This window comes from Anomaloglossus baeobatrachus, chromosome 5 (assembly GCF_048569485.1).
Source record: "Anomaloglossus baeobatrachus isolate aAnoBae1 chromosome 5, aAnoBae1.hap1, whole genome shotgun sequence".
In the NCBI taxonomy this organism is placed as follows: domain Eukaryota; kingdom Metazoa; phylum Chordata; class Amphibia; order Anura; family Aromobatidae; genus Anomaloglossus; species Anomaloglossus baeobatrachus.
This window is the reverse complement of record NC_134357.1, coordinates 307,753,217-307,773,130: the sequence shown is the minus strand read 5'-3', so window position 1 is coordinate 307,773,130 and position 19,914 is coordinate 307,753,217. Positions and strand designations below refer to the sequence as shown.

At 44.1% G+C, this 19,914-nt stretch overlaps 1 protein-coding gene across 1 annotated transcript in view; it reads left to right on the top strand.

Annotated features, from left to right (window-relative positions):
* The window catches only part of CBX4 (chromobox 4), a 9,534-nt gene extending 836 nt beyond the window's left edge, over nt 1-8,698 (top strand). Inside the window, exons 3-5 of the mRNA XM_075349684.1 lie at nt 2,517-2,582; nt 5,841-5,907; nt 6,888-8,698. Of these exons, the coding sequence (XP_075205799.1) occupies nt 2,517-2,582; nt 5,841-5,907; nt 6,888-8,159 (1,405 nt within the window). The 3' untranslated portion in view covers nt 8,160-8,698. The remainder of the gene's footprint in view (nt 1-2,516; nt 2,583-5,840; nt 5,908-6,887) is intronic.
* Nucleotides 8,699-19,914: the final 11,216 nt, after the last annotated feature.

Below are 19,914 nucleotides of genomic sequence, written 5' to 3'. Positions count from 1 at the left end.
CCAAACAGCTGCCTGTGTGAGCTATCTATATATGTGTGTATAGCAGTATAGATGTGTACATATATGGTGGGTACTCACTGTTCTGGATATCAATGTGTACATATATGGTGTATACTCACTATTCTGGATATAAATGGGTACATATATGGTGTGTACTCACTATTCTGGATATAAATGTACATATATTCTGTATACTCACTATTCTGGATATGAATGTGTACATATATGGTGTGTACTCACTGTTCTGGATATGAATGTGTACATATATGGTGTGTACTCACTATTCTGTATATGAATGGGTACATATATGGTGTGTACTCACTATTCTGTATATGAATGGGTACATATATGGTGTGTACTCACTATTCTGGATATAAATGTACATATATATTCTGTATACTCACTATTTTGTAAATGAATGTGTATACTCATTATTCTGTGTATACATTTTTACATATATGGTGTATACTTATTATTCTGTGTATGAGTGTTGAATTTTATATGTACATATATGGTATATACTCACTATTCTGGATATGAATGTACATATATGGTGTGTACTCACTATTCTGGATATGAATGTACATATATGGTGTGTACTCACTATTCTGGATATCAATGTGTACATATATGGTGTGTACTCACTATTCTGTATATCAATGTGTACATATATGGTGTATACTCACTATTCTGTATATGAATGGGTACATATATGGTGTGTACTCACTATTCTGTATATCAATGTGTACATATATGGTGTATACTCACTATTCTGTATATGAATGGGTACATATATGGTGTATACTCACTATTCTGGATATAAATGTACATATATTCTGTATACTCACTATTCTGGATATGAATGTGTACATATATGGTGTGTACTCACTGTTCTGGATATGAATGTGTACATATATGGTGTGTACTCACTATTCTGTATATGAATGGGTACATATATGGTGTGTACTCACTATTCTGTATATGAATGGGTACATATATGGTGTGTACTCACTATTCTGGATATAAATGTACATATATATTCTGTATACTCACTATTTTGTAAATGAATGTGTATACTCATTATTCTGTGTGTAAATTTTTACATATATGGTGTATACTTATTATTCTGTATATGAGTGTTGAATTTTATATGTACATATATGGTATATACTCACTATTCTGGATATGAATGTACATATATGGTGTGTACTCACTATTCTGGATATGAATGTACATATATGGTGTGTACTCACTATTCTGGATATGAATGTACATATATGGTGTATACTCACTATTCTGTATATGAATGTGTACATATATGGTTTATACAAATTATTCTGTATAGTATGAATGCTTAGTTCTGGATATGGATGACAAGGGGGTAGGGGGGGTACATCCTACCTGCCATGGCCAGGTTAAAAACTGTAATGTAAGCCCCTTTGCCTCATCTTGCTCCTCCACCTGCTATGGCAATAGCTGGGCCCTTCTGCCACCCGTCCTGCGCTATTCCTGGCATGAGTCCTATCACTGGGACCATGTGCATTGGAATTGGATGGGATTAAAAGGAACTGTTACAAGCTATGTGTACTCTTTTTTTTTTTTTTTTTTTTTCTTTTTAATTGTCAGGGACAGAGCTGGACAAAATTGTGCAGATTATCCTATGGACTAATATATATGTGTGTATATATATATATATATATATATATATGTGTATGTGTATATATATATATATATATATATATATATATTATTTTTTTTTCCTTTTGAGGAGGGGGGGGAGGGGTTGAAGATGCCCTGGGAAGACCCCTGCTGCACTAGATGTAATAACCTTTTTTATTTTTGCTGTTTTTATGTATAATGAAGATCCAGCAATGAATCTGCATTATTTCTATAGGCAAAACTGAGATATGTTTAATGGGCCTGGATGAGATCATGGACATCGCCACCCTTTTCCTAGCACTGTAATCTGCAAATCTATATGAAAAAAAGCTAAAAAAAAAATCTGTTGAATGTATCAGATTTTCTTCACACACAAAAAAAAACTGGGCAAAAAATGCAATGTGGGAACATGGCCTAAAACTAGACCAGGCAGAAAATGCACTCATGTGGTGGGTGCCATATGATAAATGGGTTGCATCATGCTAGACAGGTTATGCCACCTCATTTGCCTTGATGCCAATATCTTGTGTGGCAATTTTGGCACACGTTGGTGTATTCTAGCCCACACCCCTTGTTCTAGGCAGTATCGTCAGGCACAAAACGCGTCTAACATAAATCAAATGCAGAACGAAACCATTTTTGTTGCAAAGTAGCTTAGTAAATGTTCTCCTTAGCAAAGTTCTGGTACATTAGCATTTCTAATTGTTGCCATTTTCAAGATCACCGCTTGCTTTTAGTGGATGAAGACATACAGACCTAGTAGTATAACTTTACCTTTAGGCTCTTTGTTTTCTAGATCTGCTAAAAACCATTAAGAAATGACACCTTTAGATAATGTGAACATTTTTTCTTTCTAGGTATAACACATGGGAACCAGAGGAAAATATTTTGGACCCCCGGCTTTTGGTTGCCTTTCAGAACAGGTGCGAAATGATTAAAAATAAGTGCAGAAAAATTGTAAAATGGTTTTTATTTTATTTTTTTCCCTATTTTTAATATGTGGCACACACCACACTTTACAACGTTGTCCAATGACTAAATATTAGTTCATTTTGTTATTTAACACAAAACATAATTTTTCAGATGTAATCCATTTAAAAAAATAAATCTGTGGGGTCCAGATATACATTTGATGGTGGTTTTAGTGTTTTCTTTGTTTTACTGGACTTTAGTGATGAGCAAGCACTACTATGCTCGGTACTTATAACGATTAGTGATCACTGATGAGTGAGCACTACTATGCTCGGTACTTATAACGATTAGTGATCACTGATGAGTGAGCACTACTATGCTCGGTACTTATAACGATTAGTGATCATATGAGTGAGCACTACTATGCTCGGTACTTATAACGATTAGTGATCACTGATGAGTGAGCACTACTATGCTCGGTACTTATAACGATTAGTGATCACTGATGAGTGAGCACTACTATGCTCGGTACTTATAACGATTAGTGATCACTGATGAGTGAGCACTACTATGCTCGGTACTTATAACGATTAGTGATCACTGATGAGTGAGCACTACTATGCTCGGTACTTATAACGATTAGTGATCACTGATGAGTGAGCACTACTATGCTCGGTACTTATAACGATTAGTGATCACTGATGAGTGAGCACTACTATGCTCGGTACTTATAACGATTAGTGATCACTGATGAGTTAGCACTACTATGCTCGGTACTTATAACGATTAGTGATCATATGAGTGAGCACTACTATGCTCGGTACTTATAACGATTAGTGATCACTGATGAGTGAGCACTACTATGCTCGGTACTTATAACGATTAGTGATCATATGAGTGAGCACTACTATGCTCGGTACTTATAACGATTAGTGATCACTGATGAGTGAGCACTACTATGCTCGGTACTTATAACGATTAGTGATCACTGATGAGTGAGCACTACTATGCTCGGTACTTATAACGATTAGTGATCACTGATGAGTGAGCACTACTATGCTCGGTACTTATAACGATTAGTGATCACTGATGAGTGAGCACTACTATGCTCGGTACTTATAACGATTAGTGATCACTGATGAGTGAGCACTACTATGCTCGGTACTTATAACGATTAGTGATCATATGAGTGAGCACTACTATGCTCGGTACTTATAACGATTAGTGATCACTGATGAGTGAGCACTACTATGCTCGGTACTTATAACGATTAGTGATCATATGAGTGAGCACTACTATGCTCGGTACTTATAACGATTAGTGATCACTGATGAGTGAGCACTACTATGCTCGGTACTTATAACGATTAGTGATCACTGATGAGTGAGCACTACTATGCTCGGTACTTATAACGATTAGTGATCACTGATGAGTGAGCACTACTATGCTCGGTACTTATAACGATTAGTGATCACTGATGAGTGAGCACTACTATGCTCGGTACTTATAACGATTAGTGATCACTGATGAGTGAGCACTACTATGCTCGGTACTTATAACGATTAGTGATCACTGATGAGTGAGCACTACTATGCTCGGTACTCTTAACGATTAGTGATCACTGATGAGTGAGCACTACTATGCTCGGTACTTATAACGATTAGTGATCACTGATGAGTGAGCACTACTATGCTCGGTACTCTTAACGATTAGTGATCACTGATGAGTGAGCACTACTATGCTCGGTACTTATAACGATTAGTGATCACTGATGAGTGAGCACTACTATGCTCGGTACTCTTAACGATTAGTGATCACTGATGAATGAGCACTACCATACTCAGTACTTATAACGATTAGTGATCATATGAGTGAGCACTACTATGCTCGGCACTCTTAACGATTAGTGATCACTGATGAGTTTGACTACCATGCTCAGGTGCTCTGTACTTGTAATGATTAGTGATCACTCATGAGTGAGCACTACCATGCTCGGTACTCTTAATGATTAGTGATCAGTGATGAGTGGGCACTGCCATGGTTGGTACTTGTAACAATTAGTGATCACTGATGAGTGAGTACTACCATGCTCGGTACTCATAATGATTAGTGCTAGCTGATGAGTGAGCACTACTATGGTTGGGTGCTCGGTACTCGTAACAATTAGTGATGAGTGAGCACTACCATGCTCGGGTGCTCGGTACTCGTAACAATTAGTGATGAGTGAGCACTACCATGCTCGGGTGCTCGGTACTTGTAATGATTAGTGATGAGCGAACACTACCATGCTCGGGTTTTTGGTACTCGTAACAATAAGTGATGAGCGAGCACTACCATGCTTCATACTTGGAACGATTAGTGATGAGCGACCACTACCTTGCTTGGGTGCTCAGTGCTTGTAACGATTAGTGATGAGCGAGCACTGCCATGCTTCATACTCAAAACGATTAGTGATGAGGGGGCGCTACCATGCTTGGGTGGTCAGTACTCGTAACGATTAGTGATGAGCGAGCACTGCCATGCTTCGTACTTGGGACGATTACTGATGAGTGAGCACTACCATGCTCATATGCTCCGTACTCGTAACGATTAGTGATGAGAGGGCACTACTTTGCTCGGGTGCTCTGTACTCATAACGATTAGTGATGAGAGGGCACTACCATGCTCGGGTGCTCTGTACTCATAACGATTAGTGATGAGTGAGCACTACCATGCTTGGGTGCTCGGTACTCGTAATGAGCAGGATGTGCTTAACTTATGTACAGGGTATTATGGAAGTCAGTGGGAAACCGTAGTCAGTTGATGAGAATGCCAGGAGTCAGACCCCCCCCACCGATTGGCTATTGATATCCTAGATATCAATATCAAAGTCAAGAAAGAAAATCTAGTCAGTTTGTGAACCCATCCTTACTTTTCTATGCCATCGAACCGTCCACAGATTCTTACAATGCTGCAAAGTTTCTTTGCTCGTTTTGAGAAACATCCCCCAGGCTACCATTATACAAGCAGTCTACCAAGACTTGAATTGTTCTTTGTCCTTTAACGAGATCATTAGTATCTGAACGCCATTTGACATTTTCTGCTACCTTCTAAATAGTATTTTACAATATAATATACAGATGTAATCTATTTATGTAAATGTATTATTCACATCAGACTTTGGATGACATTGCATCATGTCTCAAGTGACGTTACATCGGGCTTGGGCTTTACTGTGAATACCATGTAACCTGTAATAATGGATGTTTCTTCTCTGACATTTTATATAGGGAGAGGCAGGAGCAAATTCTGGGATACAGAAAACGTGGCCCCAAACCAAAGCACCACATTTTATCAGTAAGTTTTTAATATTCTATGTAAAAAAAATCATATTTTGTGTTAGAACCAAGTGATGAGCGAGCACTATAATGCTTGGGTGCTCCATTCTAGTAACGAGCAGTTAATGCTCAGATGGGCGCGACTCGTGTACCGAGTATAATGGAAGTCAATGAGAAACTCAAGCATTTTTCTTGAAAAATGGTCCAGTTTCCATTGACTTCCATTGTACTCTAGACGAGACAGTCCAAGTGGTCGACTTGGTCATTTCGAGCATTGTAGTGCTCACTCATCAGATTTTGGTTTGCGCTTTCATAGTACCCGCACATCATAAACCTACCGTATTTTTCGGTTTATAAGATGCACCCCAAATTTAGAGAGGGGAAAAAAAAAGGGGGGGGTCTGTGTTACAATCTGGTGGTCTCTTACCGGGGGTAGATGGCAGTGGTGGGGGAGTGGAGTCACAGGAGGCAAGAGCGGTTGTGGAGCAGGTCGATGCGGCTGGTGACCCAGATGCTGTGAGGTAGGCAACTTCCTGAAACTGTCGGCGGTGCGTGTTTCAAAGAAATGGTGCCCGGACTCAGCGCGTGCGCAGATTGAGCTGTCGGCTTAATGACAAGGCGAGATCTCATCTGCGCACGCGCCACCTCCGGGTGCCATTTTCCTTAAGTCCGTTGCTGGAAGATCAATGGACCAGAGGCGGCGTGTGTGCAGATGAGATCTTGAGCCGAGAGCTTCATCTGCACACACGCCATCTCCGGGCGCCATTATTTGAACTCCGATATTTTCAGGATGCCACTGCCCGCCGCCACACAGGCCCCAGCATTGCCTCAGCTTCCCACGACCCCTCTCCACCACCTCCCGGTAAGGTGCATTCGGATTATAAGACTCACCCCTCATTTTCCTCCCAATTTTTAGGGAGGAAAAGTGAGTCTTATAATTCGAAAAATACTGTAATCTAGATTAAATAGCTACTAGTAATGCTTTCTTTTATATTGCAGATACCCTCTTTTGCTCGTCGGTCTAATATTTTAAGTGGCCTTCAGGACTCCTCTGTGGACCACCGCTCTAAACTGGATATAACATCAGTTAAAAAGAGTCAGCCTCATCAATATCAACTCAACAGCAAAAAGCATCACCAGTATCAACCCAATGATCGAGATCATACTGAAAAGCATCACCCCAGCAGCCAAAGGAAATATTATTACCAGCTGAACAGCAAAAGACACCACCATTATCAGCCAGATCCGAAAATGTATGATCAACAACCCTCAGGGAAAGATTTCCAGCATTGTGCTGATCAAAAGACTAGAAGCAAGGAATCGTCATGGCATAATAGCCAGTATGTGGATTTTGGAGTCCATTTGAAGAATGGTTCCGGCACCACCTTAAATGGGGTAGATAAGAACACTTCATCTGTTGGCACCTCCACCAGTCCACCTAAGGAGGTGGCACTAAATGGAGTTGGGGGTAAAATGAAAATTGTGAAGAACAAAAATAAAAATGGAAGGATTGTCATAGTTATGAGTAAATACATGGAAAATGGATTGCAGTCGGTAAAAATTAAATCCTCGGAGGAAGATGGCGGTGCTGTTGTTTCTGGAAACAAAGTGGAAACTCTTGACTCTTGTAATGGTGAAAGGACTTGTAAAGTCTTAGAGGAAAAACAAGAACACTGGAAGAAGAGAGTGGAGTCTAAAATAAGGATTAACGCAGCAAATGACTATGGGAATCAAGGCGCCGTTCCTCTTGCCGGTCTCCAGAGAACCTACTCGAATGTTGACTCTGTCAGTGACAAGCCATTGCAGCTCACCACTAAAAAAGATAGCAACACCGTAATCAACGCTGTTAATGATTCTTCAAAAGATAAAGTGTACACAAACCCCAGAAAGCGCTGCTTATCCGAGATATCTGAGCCAACCCAACCTTGCAAAAAAATCCTCGCTTCTCGAAGCGTCAGTGTTTCCGATAGACTGGAGAACCAGAGCTTGGAGAACTTTCCTTTAGGCCCACAAAAGCCAGACGTAATTCTCCTTGACTCTGACTTGGAAGAGCCCATAGACCTGCGCTGTGTAAAGTCCAGGTGTGACGGTGACCAGGGCGTAAGTAACAATGGGGTGCAAGTGACACCCCAGGAGTTACAACCCGCTGAAACAGACTGTGCAAAGGAGGAGCCACAAACTGTGTTTAGACCGTTTTTTGGAAACATTGTTATTACAGATGTAACTGCCAACTGTCTTACTGTGACTTTCAAGGAGTATATCACAACATGACTACACAAGCCGAGCGTCTTCAGTCACCATACGTCCGATCAGGGAAAATCGTGCATCATACTGGATCCTATATCTTATTTCCAAACTTGACAGCTGTGAGATTTGATCTCTTAAAGCACTTAGAGGCAGAAGCTCTATCATGTAATAGTTACCCTGAAAGTTTCTATATTTATTGGTGCATATTTATATTTGTAGAGGTAACTTGGCTTTTTATTGTTTAAACCTATTTTCCGTGGGAAATGCATTTTCTGTACTCTTGTTGTCAGGACTGTATGCATTTACACTTATGTACAATGTGTATATTTTTGGTGTACTTTATGGGATACAGGAACAATTAAAAATCCAGAGTGTTTGATAGGAAAATGCTGCTATTAGACTAGGCCTAGTGCTTCCAGCAACTGAATGGATGTAAATGTACAGTGGAGAAATGTTATGTAAGTGGTAAAGCCATAGGCTTATCTAGCCTTCAGCCACGGTTAAGCACGATCTGATGCTGTGTAATAATAAAATAAACTTAATCGGATGTAAAGAATGACAAATGTCTCTAGTGTGTGACTTTTTTTATGTAAAATATGCTTTTTGCATCTGATCCCAAAGAGATGTGCTGCAAATGCTCCAAAAACAAACCTGGCACATCTCCTCAATACACCTAATGGGCATGCTAGTACTTTTCACAAGATCGGTAAGACCTAAGATTGGCTGCAGTGGTCACATGATGGCATCCTGTACACAGGTGACCACAGATTGGCTGCAGTAATCACATGCTGGCATCCTGTACACAGGTGACCACAGATTGGCTGCAGTGGTCACATGCTGGCATCCTGTACACAGGTGACCACAGATTGGCTGCAGTGGTCACATGCTGGCATCCTGTACACAGGTGACCACAGATTGGCTGCAGTAGTCACATGCTGGCATCCTGTACACAGGTGACCACAGATTGGCTGCAGTAGTCACATGCTGGCATCCTGTACACAGGTGACCACAGATTGGCTGCAGTGGCCACATGCTTGCATCCTGTACACACAGGTAACCACAGATTGGCTGCACTGGTCACATGCTTGTGGGTTCACCAACAATAGCACATAACTCGGACAAGAGCAATGCAAGGAAAAAGAGATTGTACTCGAATCAATGTTGTTCAATGAGGCCGGACCAATTTTTAAATATGCTCGTTGGAGAATACCCTAAAGCATATGCTTATCCTTTTTACAAGAGGCGGACATCTTCTCTTAATATGGTTAGAAAAATTAAAGAACAAGAACAGCCAAAGATCCGGTATGCCAGAATGTTTGGGCTTGTAACTGTATTCCACAACAGCTAGGATATCTATTCGAGATTAATCATATCTTGGAAAGTGTTTTATCCTAGAAATAGTAAACATGGCCCTGATTCATTGTGTTTTCACCATGTTTGTCATAAATCACTTTAATAAATTGAAAAAATGTTGTGGCTTTTGCCATATTTCACACCAGTTTCACCCTGTTCTGCCCTAAGGTGAAACAGGGGCATGACATTAAGCCAGAAATCACAACACTTGTGGCAAGGCGCACGGCACTTTAGAGATGTGCTCAACACATTAAGGCTGCTTTCACACATCCGGCTTGAGCTCTGCGGCTCAATCCGGCTGTGCAAGCTATGCAACGGATGCGGTGAACACACCGCATCCTTTGCATAAGTTTTTCCTTTGCGGCCAGTCCGGTTTTTGCCGCTTGCGGCATGCTACTGAGCATGCGTAGTGGCAAAAACCGCACGCCATAGACATGCATTGAAAAATGCGCCGCATCGGCCGAATGCGGCGCGATGCGGGTTTTTTGGCCGCACGAAAAAACGTGCCAGGCAACGTTCCATCCGGCCGCCGCATCGGCTAAATCTGCCGCATGCGGCAAAAACCGGATGGAACGCAAGGCCTTGCGGCACTAATTAAAGTCTATGCAGAAAAAACGCAACCGGCAGCAAAAAAAAACGGTTGCGATTTTCCTGCAAAGTGCCGGATTGTGCCGCATTGCAGAAACCGGAGGTGGGAAAGCAGCCTAAAAGGGCACTTTCCACGCTGCGATATCGCTAGCAAGCGTACCTGCCCCCGTCGGTTGTGCGACACGGGCAAATCGCTGCCCATAGCGCACAACATCGCTTTCACCTGTCACACGGACTTACCTTCCCTGCGACGTCACTCTGGCCGACGAACCGCCTCCTTTCTAAGGGGGCAGTTCGTGCGGCGTCACACGGCAGCCGTCCAATAGAAGCGGATGAGCGGCCGGAAGATCCCACCCACCACCTTCTTTTCCGGTGGACGCAGGTAGATGTTCGTCGTTCCTGCGGTGTCACACGTAGCGATGTGTGCTGCCACAGGAACGACGAACAACATCGTACCTGCAGCAGCAACGATATTAAGGAAATTAGCGACGCATCAACGATTTTAGATGTTTTTGAGATCGTTGATCGTCGCTCCTTGGTGTCACGCACTGCGATATCGCTAATGGCACCGAATGTGCGTCGCTAATGACGTGACCCCGACGATATATCGTTAGCGATGTCGCAGAGTGTAATGCACCCTTAAGAGGCATGCGCTTCCTAATGAATCCGGCACATCTGAATTCAATAAGTCCCATCATCAAGATCACTGTTATTGCCGGTCTTGATGAATTGGGGTTATAGTGCTTAGTTGTTTTTCAGATCACAAGTATTATCTGATCCTCTATTAAATCCCCACTCATTACTGGCAGATTTATCACTCATTGGTGTAACAAGGCCAGTTATACAGGATAGCTGATCACAGTAGGTCTGACCTCTGGAATATGAGGCTGGGCCAGCTCACCATTGCTTCAGTTGTTACCTATGGCACTACCAGAAATTGTCAAGCACAGCGCTTAGCTAACTCTACCAGTCCCGTACACAATGTATGCCAACAATCCAATCTAATAGGATTTCCGAGTTCTGTGCTCACATTCCGACCTTCACTGATCAGCAGTTTATCACTTGTGGATAGCTAATGAATTCCCAAGTTGGTAATAACACTATAATGGAATTTTCATACATTTGCGGTAAAGACAACACAATAGGTTCTCTAGGATGTGGCCAGATATAGGCTACAGGTTTGTTTTCTGTTTGTTCCAACTGTTGGCGCATTTTTATTCTAAATGAGTATTGTTGTATCCCACAGAAATAGCCTCATTTATAACTATTGAATTCTGAGCTCTTAAAGGGGTTGGTTCATGAGGACATACCCTGCTCATATACCCCATTATGGCATAGGATGCCATGCTCATGCACTTTATGCTCTATATAGTGATGGTAAGCAAATAAAGTGAAGAAGGAGATCATGGACGCCATGAATGCTTTATTTCTCTTCGGTTGAACATATGGGTTTGAGGATGCTCCATTTTTCATGTGCATCCACTGGGAGTTGTGCAATCATTGTATCACAATGACAGCTATTCAATTAGCTATATACTACATCTCCCTGGCTGTTGGAGGAAAAATGTCTGGCTGGGCATGATTTTCTTTGGAATATCAGCTGATTGGCAGGGGTGCGACCCAGGACAATAAGCTGATTACCCAGGCAGCCACATTTTGAAATTAGTTGTCTGTGACGGGACATGTCTTTATTTCTACACATTCTTTATATAATGAAGGACAACTGAATTTGTAGGATTTCACAGGTACAAGGGAGCAGTGCAAGAGAACTGAAAAGAAAAAATGTCAGGCCTCCTTTGTCGGTGTATAAAAGGGTAACAAAAAAATGCAAAGTGTGTGTGTGTGTGTATATATATATATACAGTACAGACCTTCTCATTCAATGAGTTTTCTTTATTTTCAGGACTCTGAAAATTGTAGATTCACATTGAAGGCATCAAAACTATGAATTAAAACGTGGAATGAAATAGTTAAAAAAGTGTGAAACAACTGAAAATATGTCTTATATTCTAGGTTCTTCAAAGTAGCCGCCTTTTGCTTTTATTACTGCTTTGCACACTCTTGGCATTCTCTTGATGAGCTTCAAGAGGTAGTCACCGGAAATGGTCTTCCAACAGTCTTGAAGGAGTTCCCAGAGATGCTTAGCACTTGTTGGCCCTTTTGCCTTCACTCTGCGGTCCAGCTCACCCCAAACCATCTCGATTGGGTTCAGGTCTGGTGACTGTGGAGACCAGGTCATCTGGCGTAGCACCCCATCACTCTCCTTCTTAGTCAAATAGCCCTTACACAGCCTGGAGGTGTGTTTGGGGTCATTGTCCTGTTGAAAAATAAATGATGGTCCAACTAAACGCAAACCGGATGGAATAGCATGCCGCTGCAAGATGCCGTGGTGGTAGCCATGCTGGTTCAGTATGCCTTCAATTTTGAATAAATCCCCAACAGTGTCACCAGCAAAGCACCCCCACACCATCACTCCTCCTCCTCCATGCTTTACGGTGGGAGCCAGGCATGTAGAGTCCATCCGTTCACCTTTTCTACAAAGACACGGTGGTTGGATCCAAAGATCTCAAATTTGGACTCATCAGACCAAAGCACAAATTTCCACTGGTCTAATGTCTATTCCTTGTGTTCTTTAGCCCAAACAAATCTCTTCTGCTTGTTGCCTGTCCTTAGCAGTGGTTTCCTAGCAGCTATTTTACCACGAAGGCCTGCTGCACAAAGTCTCCTCTTAATAGTTGTTCTAGAGATGAGAAGGTGTGTCCAAACTTTTGGTCTGTACTGTATATAATAATAATTTTCCTCCATTATATTAGTACCTGCTGCCTTTAAATGACCATCAATCAGGTAAATCCAAGTCAATGGGTGGAAGATTTAGGCTATGTGCCCACGGGCGCTCGTACCTGCGGATGTATCCGCAGGTACGAGCGCATGTTTCCCGCAGCTGCCCGCCGGCATCCGCAGCTATTTTTAGCTGTGAGATTACAGCGGAATAGCTGCGGGAAACATGCGGACATTCATGCGGCTTACCTGCGGACGTCCCGGCCTCTATCTCCATAGCGGAGGGCCGGGACATCCGCAGGTAATTCCGCAGGAATAATTGACATGCAATTATACCTGCGGATGCGGACATCCGCAGCATGTTCGGCAGCCGCACTTTCCACAGCGTGGACACAGCACTCCCCATGTCCCATAGGATAATATGGGGAGTGCCTGTACATGCTAAAACCTGCAGATTTATCTGGAAAATCTAGAAAAATCCGCAGGTTTTCCGCGGCAAAACCCGCACAAACAAGCTCCTGTAGGCACAGGGCCTAAAGAGGTAGTTCATGCCTTTTCATTATTGGCCACATTGATATGTTGAGAAACAAGATTTCTCTCAAAAACCTTGTGTTGCCAATAGTGCCTGTGAGCAGCGCTATTGTGGTCCGCTCATCCTCCATCGCGTGACTCCCAGGCTCCATGACTTCTAATGTCCGGTGATGTCACATCAACTTCCAGTTGACCTGACAGCGCTGCGGCCGTCCCCAGTCTCCATAAGTCACTGGGGTGTTGGCGGCATTTCACCGCTCGTCACAGCCCAGCATTGCTCCTACTTGAGGCGCTCTGCAGTGGAGGAAGGAGCAGGGAGATGCTGCGCTGTGACGAGCGGTGAAACACCGCCATAGCCCAGTCACTCAGGAAGTCTGAGGCCGCCTCAGTTGATGTGACATCACCGGACACCAGAGGTCACGTCAAGGGGGTGAGCGGACGCAATAGCACCACTCACAGGCACTATTGGCAACACAAAGCATTTGATAGAAACCATAATATCAATGTCGCCAGTAATGAAAAGGCGTGAACCACCCCTTTAAGGGTCTGTTTATCCAGGCTGACAAACTTTTGTAAAAAAAAAAAGAATACTAAGGGATTACAATATTGGGAAGTTGGTGAAAAGAAAATAATATAAACAGTACAACTACTCTAATGGGTGAGGTACGCCAATAAACTGCATAAAACAATCGTTAATGAGGACGTCTACCAAAACTTGTGAAACAGGCACGAGAGCACAAACATATCTGATATCTGTATGACATGAATGCATAATGTGAGAGCAATAGAATTCACACCCAAAAGAAAATTGTGAATAAGGAACATTAAATGCATTACAGAATATGAAGAAAAAGCTAACAACTGTAATATGGGTCCACACCACAGTGCTGGAGTGTCGTCCACGTTGTACCAAGCACTTCTGTAAATGGCCATGTTCATGAGGCCATAATGTACGTTAGATCTCTCACTGATGTACAAACAAAAAGTCTTTATTCGCTTGTAATTAGTGATGAGTGAGCACTCCAATGTTCATGTACTCTACTCATAATGATTAGTAATGAACGAGCACTACCATGCTCAGGTGCTCGGTACTCCTAATGATTAGTGATGAGTGAGCACTACCATGCTCGGGTGCTCGGTACTCCTAATGATTAGTGATGAGCGAGCACTGCCATGCTCGGGACTCATACGATTAGTAATGATTAGTGATAAGTGAGCACTACCATGCTCGGGTGCTCCGTACTCATAACAATTAGTGATGAGCGAGCACTACCATGCTCGGGTGCTCCGTACTCATAATGATTAGTGATGAGCGAGCACTACCATGCTCGGGTGATCAGTACTCGTAATGATTAGTGATGAGCGAGCACTACCATGCTCGGGTGATCAGTACTCGTAATGATTAGTGATGAGTGAGTACTACCATGCTCGGGTGCTCAGTACTCGTAAGGATTAGTGATGAGTGAGCACTACCATGCTCGGGTGCTCGGTACTCGTAATGATTAGTGATGAGTGAGCACTACCATGCTCGGGTGCTCTGTACTCGTAAGGATTAGTGATGAGTGAGCACTACCATGCTCGGGTGCTCGGTACTCGTAAGGATTAGTGATGAGTGAGCACTACCATGCTCGGGTTCTCGGTACTCGTAATGATTAGTGATGAGCGAGCACTACCATGCTCGGGTGATCAGTACTCGTAATGATTAGTGATGAGCGAGCACTACCATGCTCGGGTGATCAGTACTCGTAATGATTAGTGATGAGTGAGTACTACCATGCTCGGGTGCTCAGTACTCGTAAGGATTAGTGATGAGTGAGCACTACCATGCTCGGGTGCTCGGTACTCGTAATGATTAGTGATGAGTGAGCACTACCATGCTCGGGTGCTCTGTACTCGTAAGGATTAGTGATGAGTGAGCACTACCATGCTCGGGTGCTCGGTACTCGTAATGATTAGTGATGAGTGAGCACTACCATGCTCGGGTGATCAGTACTCGTAATGATTAGTGATGAGCGAGCACTACCATGCTCGGGTGATCAGTACTCGTAATGATTAGTGATGAGTGAGCACTACCATGCTCGGGTGCTCCGTACTCATAACAATTAGTGATGAGCGAGCACTACCATGCTCGGGTGCTCCGTACTCATAATGATTAGTGATGAGCGAGCACTACTATGCTCGGGTGATCAGTACTCGTAATGATTAGTGATGAGCGAGCACTACCATGCTCGGGTGATCAGTACTCGTAATGATTAGTGATGAGTGAGTACTACCATGCTCGGGTGCTCAGTACTCCTAATGATTAGTGATGAGTGAGCACTACCATGCTCGGGTGCTCGGTACTCCTAATGATTAGTGATGAGCGAGCACTGCCATGCTCGGGACTCATACGATTAGTAATGATTAGTGATGAGTGAGCACTACCATGCTCGGGTGCTCCGTACTCATAACAATTAGTGATGAGCGAGCACTAACATGCTCGGGTGCTCCGTACTCATGATTAGTGATGAGCGAGCACTACTATGCTCGGGTGATCAGTACTCGTAATGATTAGTGATGAGCGAGCACTACCATGCTCGGGTGATCAGTACTCGTAATGATTAGTGATGAGTGAGTACTACCATGCTCTGGTGCTCAGTACTCGTAAGGATTAGTGATGAGTGAGCACTACCATGCTCGGGTGCTCGGTACTCGTAAGGATTAGTGATGAGTGAGCACTACCATGCTCGGGTTCTCGGTACTCGTAATGATTAGTGATGAGCGAGCACTACTATGCTCGGGTGATCAGTACTCGTAATGATTAGTGATGAGCGAGCACTACCATGCTCGGGTGATCAGTACTCGTAATGATTAGTGATGAGTGAGTACTACCATGCTCGGGTGCTCAGTACTCGTAAGGATTAGTGATGAGTGAGCACTACCATGCTCGGGTGCTCGGTACTCGTAATGATTAGTGATGAGTGAGCACTACCATGCTCGGGTGCTCTGTACTCGTAAGGATTAGTGATGAGTGAGCACTACCATGCTCGGGTGCTCGGTACTCGTAAGGATTAGTGATGAGTGAGCACTACCATGCTCGGGTTCTCGGTACTCGTAATGATTAGTGATGAGCGAGCACTACCATGCTCGGGTGATCAGTACTCGTAATGATTAGTGATGAGCGAGCACTACCATGCTCGGGTGATCAGTACTCGTAATGATTAGTGATGAGTGAGTACTACCATGCTCGGGTGCTCAGTACTCGTAAGGATTAGTGATGAGTGAGCACTACCATGCTCGGGTGCTCGGTACTCGTAATGATTAGTGATGAGTGAGCACTACCATGCTCGGGTGCTCTGTACTCGTAAGGATTAGTGATGAGTGAGCACTACCATGCTCGGGTGCTCGGTACTCGTAATGATTAGTGATGAGTGAGCACTACCATGCTCGGGTGATCAGTACTCGTAATGATTAGTGATGAGCGAGCACTACCATGCTCGGGTGATCAGTACTCGTAATGATTAGTGATGAGTGAGTACTACCATGCTCGGGTGCTCAGTACTCGTAAGGATTAGTGATGAGTGAGCACTACCATGCTCGGGTGCTCGGTACTCGTAAGGATTAGTAATGAGTGAGCACTACCATGCTCGGGTTCTCGGTACTCGTAATGATTAGTGATGAGTGAGCACTACCATGCTCGGGTGATCAGTACTCGTAATGATTAGTGATGAGTGAGCACTATCATGCTCGGGTGCTCTGTAGTCATAATGATTAGTGATGAGTGAGCACTACCATGCTCGGGTGCTCGGTACTCCTAATGATTAGTGATGAGCGAGCACTACCATGCTCGGGACCCATACGATTAGTAATGATTAGTGATGAGTGAGCACTACCATGCTCGGGTGCTCCGTACTCATAACAATTAGTGATGAGTGAGCACTACCATGCTCGGGTGCTCAGTACTCGTAAGGATTAGTGATGAGTGAGCACTACCATGCTCGGTTGCTCGGTACTCGTAATGATTAGTGAGGAGTGAGCAGTACCATGCTCGGGTGCTCAGTACTCGTAAGGATTAGTGATGAGTGAGCACTACCATGCTTGGGTGCTCAGTACTCGTAAGGATTAGTGATGAGTGAGCACTACCATGCTCGGTTGCTCGGTACTCGTAATGATTAGTGAGGAGTGAGCACTACCATGCTCGAGTGCTCAGTACTCGTAAGGATTAGTGATGAGTGAGCACTACCATGCTCGGGTGCTCAGTACTCGTAAGGATTAGTGATGAGTGAGCACTACCATGCTCGGTTGCTCGGTACTCGTAATGATTAGTGAGGAGTGAGCACTACCATGCTCGGGTGCTCAGTACTCGTAAGGATTAGTGATGAGTGAGCACTACTATGCTCGGGTGCTCAGTACTCGTAATGATTAGTGAGGAGTGAGCACTACCATGCTCGAGTGCTCAGTACTCGTAAGGATTAGTGATGAGTGAGCACTACCATGCTCGGGTGCTCGGTACTCGTAATGATTAGTGATGAGTGAGCACTACCATGCTCGGGTGCTCTGTACTCGTAAGGATTAGTGATGAGTGAGCACTACCATGCTCGGGTGCTCGGTACTCGTAATGATTAGTGATGAGTGAGCACTACCATGCTCGGGTGATCAGTACTCGTAATGATTAGTGATGAGCGAGCACTACCATGCTCGGGTGATCAGTACTCGTAATGATTAGTGATGAGTGAGTACTACCATGCTCGGGTGCTCAGTACTCGTAAGGATTAGTGATGAGTGAGCACTACCATGCTCGGGTGCTCGGTACTCGTAAGGATTAGTGATGAGTGAGCACTACCATGCTCGGGTTCTCGGTACTCGTAATGATTAGTGATGAGTGAGCACTACCATGCTCGGGTGATCAGTACTCGTAATGATTAGTGATGAGTGAGCACTATCATGCTCGGGTGCTCTGTAGTCATAATGATTAGTGATGAGTGAGCACTACCATGCTCGGGTGCTCGGTACTCCTAATGATTAGTGATGAGCGAGCACTACCATGCTCGGGACCCATACGATTAGTAATGATTAGTGATGAGTGAGCACTACCATGCTCGGGTGCTCCGTACTCATAACAATTAGTGATGAGTGAGCACTACCATGCTCGGGTGCTCAGTACTCGTAAGGATTAGTGATGAGTGAGCACTACCATGCTCGGTTGCTCGGTACTCGTAATGATTAGTGAGGAGTGAGCAGTACCATGCTCGGGTGCTCAGTACTCGTAAGGATTAGTGATGAGTGAGCACTACCATGCTTGGGTGCTCAGTACTCGTAAGGATTAGTGATGAGTGAGCACTACCATGCTCGGTTGCTCGGTACTCGTAATGATTAGTGAGGAGTGAGCACTACCATGCTCGAGTGCTCAGTTCTCGTAAGGATTAGTGATGAGTGAGCACTACCATGCTCGGGTGCTCAGTACTCGTAAGGATTAGTGATGAGTGAGCACTACCATGCTCAGTTGCTCGGTACTCGTAATGATTAGTGAGGAGTGAGCACTACCATGCTCGGGTGCTCAGTACTCGTAAGGATTAGTGATGAGTGAGCACTACTATGCTCGGGTGCTCAGTACTCGTAATGATTAGTGAGGAGTGAGCACTACCATGCTCGAGTGCTCAGTACTCGTAAGGATTAGTGATGAGTGAGCACTACCATGCTCGGGTGCTCAGTACTCGTAAGGATTAGTGATGAGTGAGCACTACCATGCTCGGGTGCTCAGTACTCGTAACGATTAGTGATGAGTGAGCACTACCATGCTCGGTTGCTCGGTACTCGTAATGATTAGTGAGGAGTGAGCACTACCATGCTCGGGTGCTCAGTACTCGTAAGGATTAGTGATGAGTGAGCACTACCATGCTCGGGTGCTCAGTACTCGTAAGGATTAGTGATGAGTGAGCACTACCATGCTCGGGTGCTCGGTACTCGTAACGATTAGTGATGAGTGAGCACTACCATGCTCGGTTGCTCGGTACTCGTAATGATTAGTGAGGAGTGAGCACTACCATGCTCGGGTGCTCAGTACTCGTAAGGATTAGTGATGAGTGAGCACTACCATGCTCGGGTGCTCGGTACTCGTAAGGATTAGTGATGAGTGAGCACTACCATGCTCGGGTGCTCAGTACTCGTAAGGATTAGTGATGAGTGAGCACTACCATGCTCGGTTGCTCGGTACTCGTAATGATTAGTGAGGAGTGAGCACTACCATGCTCGGGTGCTCAGTACTCGTAAGGATTAGTGATGAGTGAGCACTACCATGCTCGGGTGCTCAGTACTCGTAAGGATTAGTGATGAGTGAGCACTACCATGCTCGGTTGCTCGGTACTCGTAATGATTAGTGAGGAGTGAGCACTACCATGCTCAGGTGCTCGGTACCTGTAATGATTAGTGATGAATGAGCACTACCATGCTCGGGTGCTCGGTACTCGTAAGGATTAGTGATGAATGAGCACTACCATGCTCGGGTGCTCAGTACTCGTAAGGATTAGTGATGAGTGAGCACTACCATGCT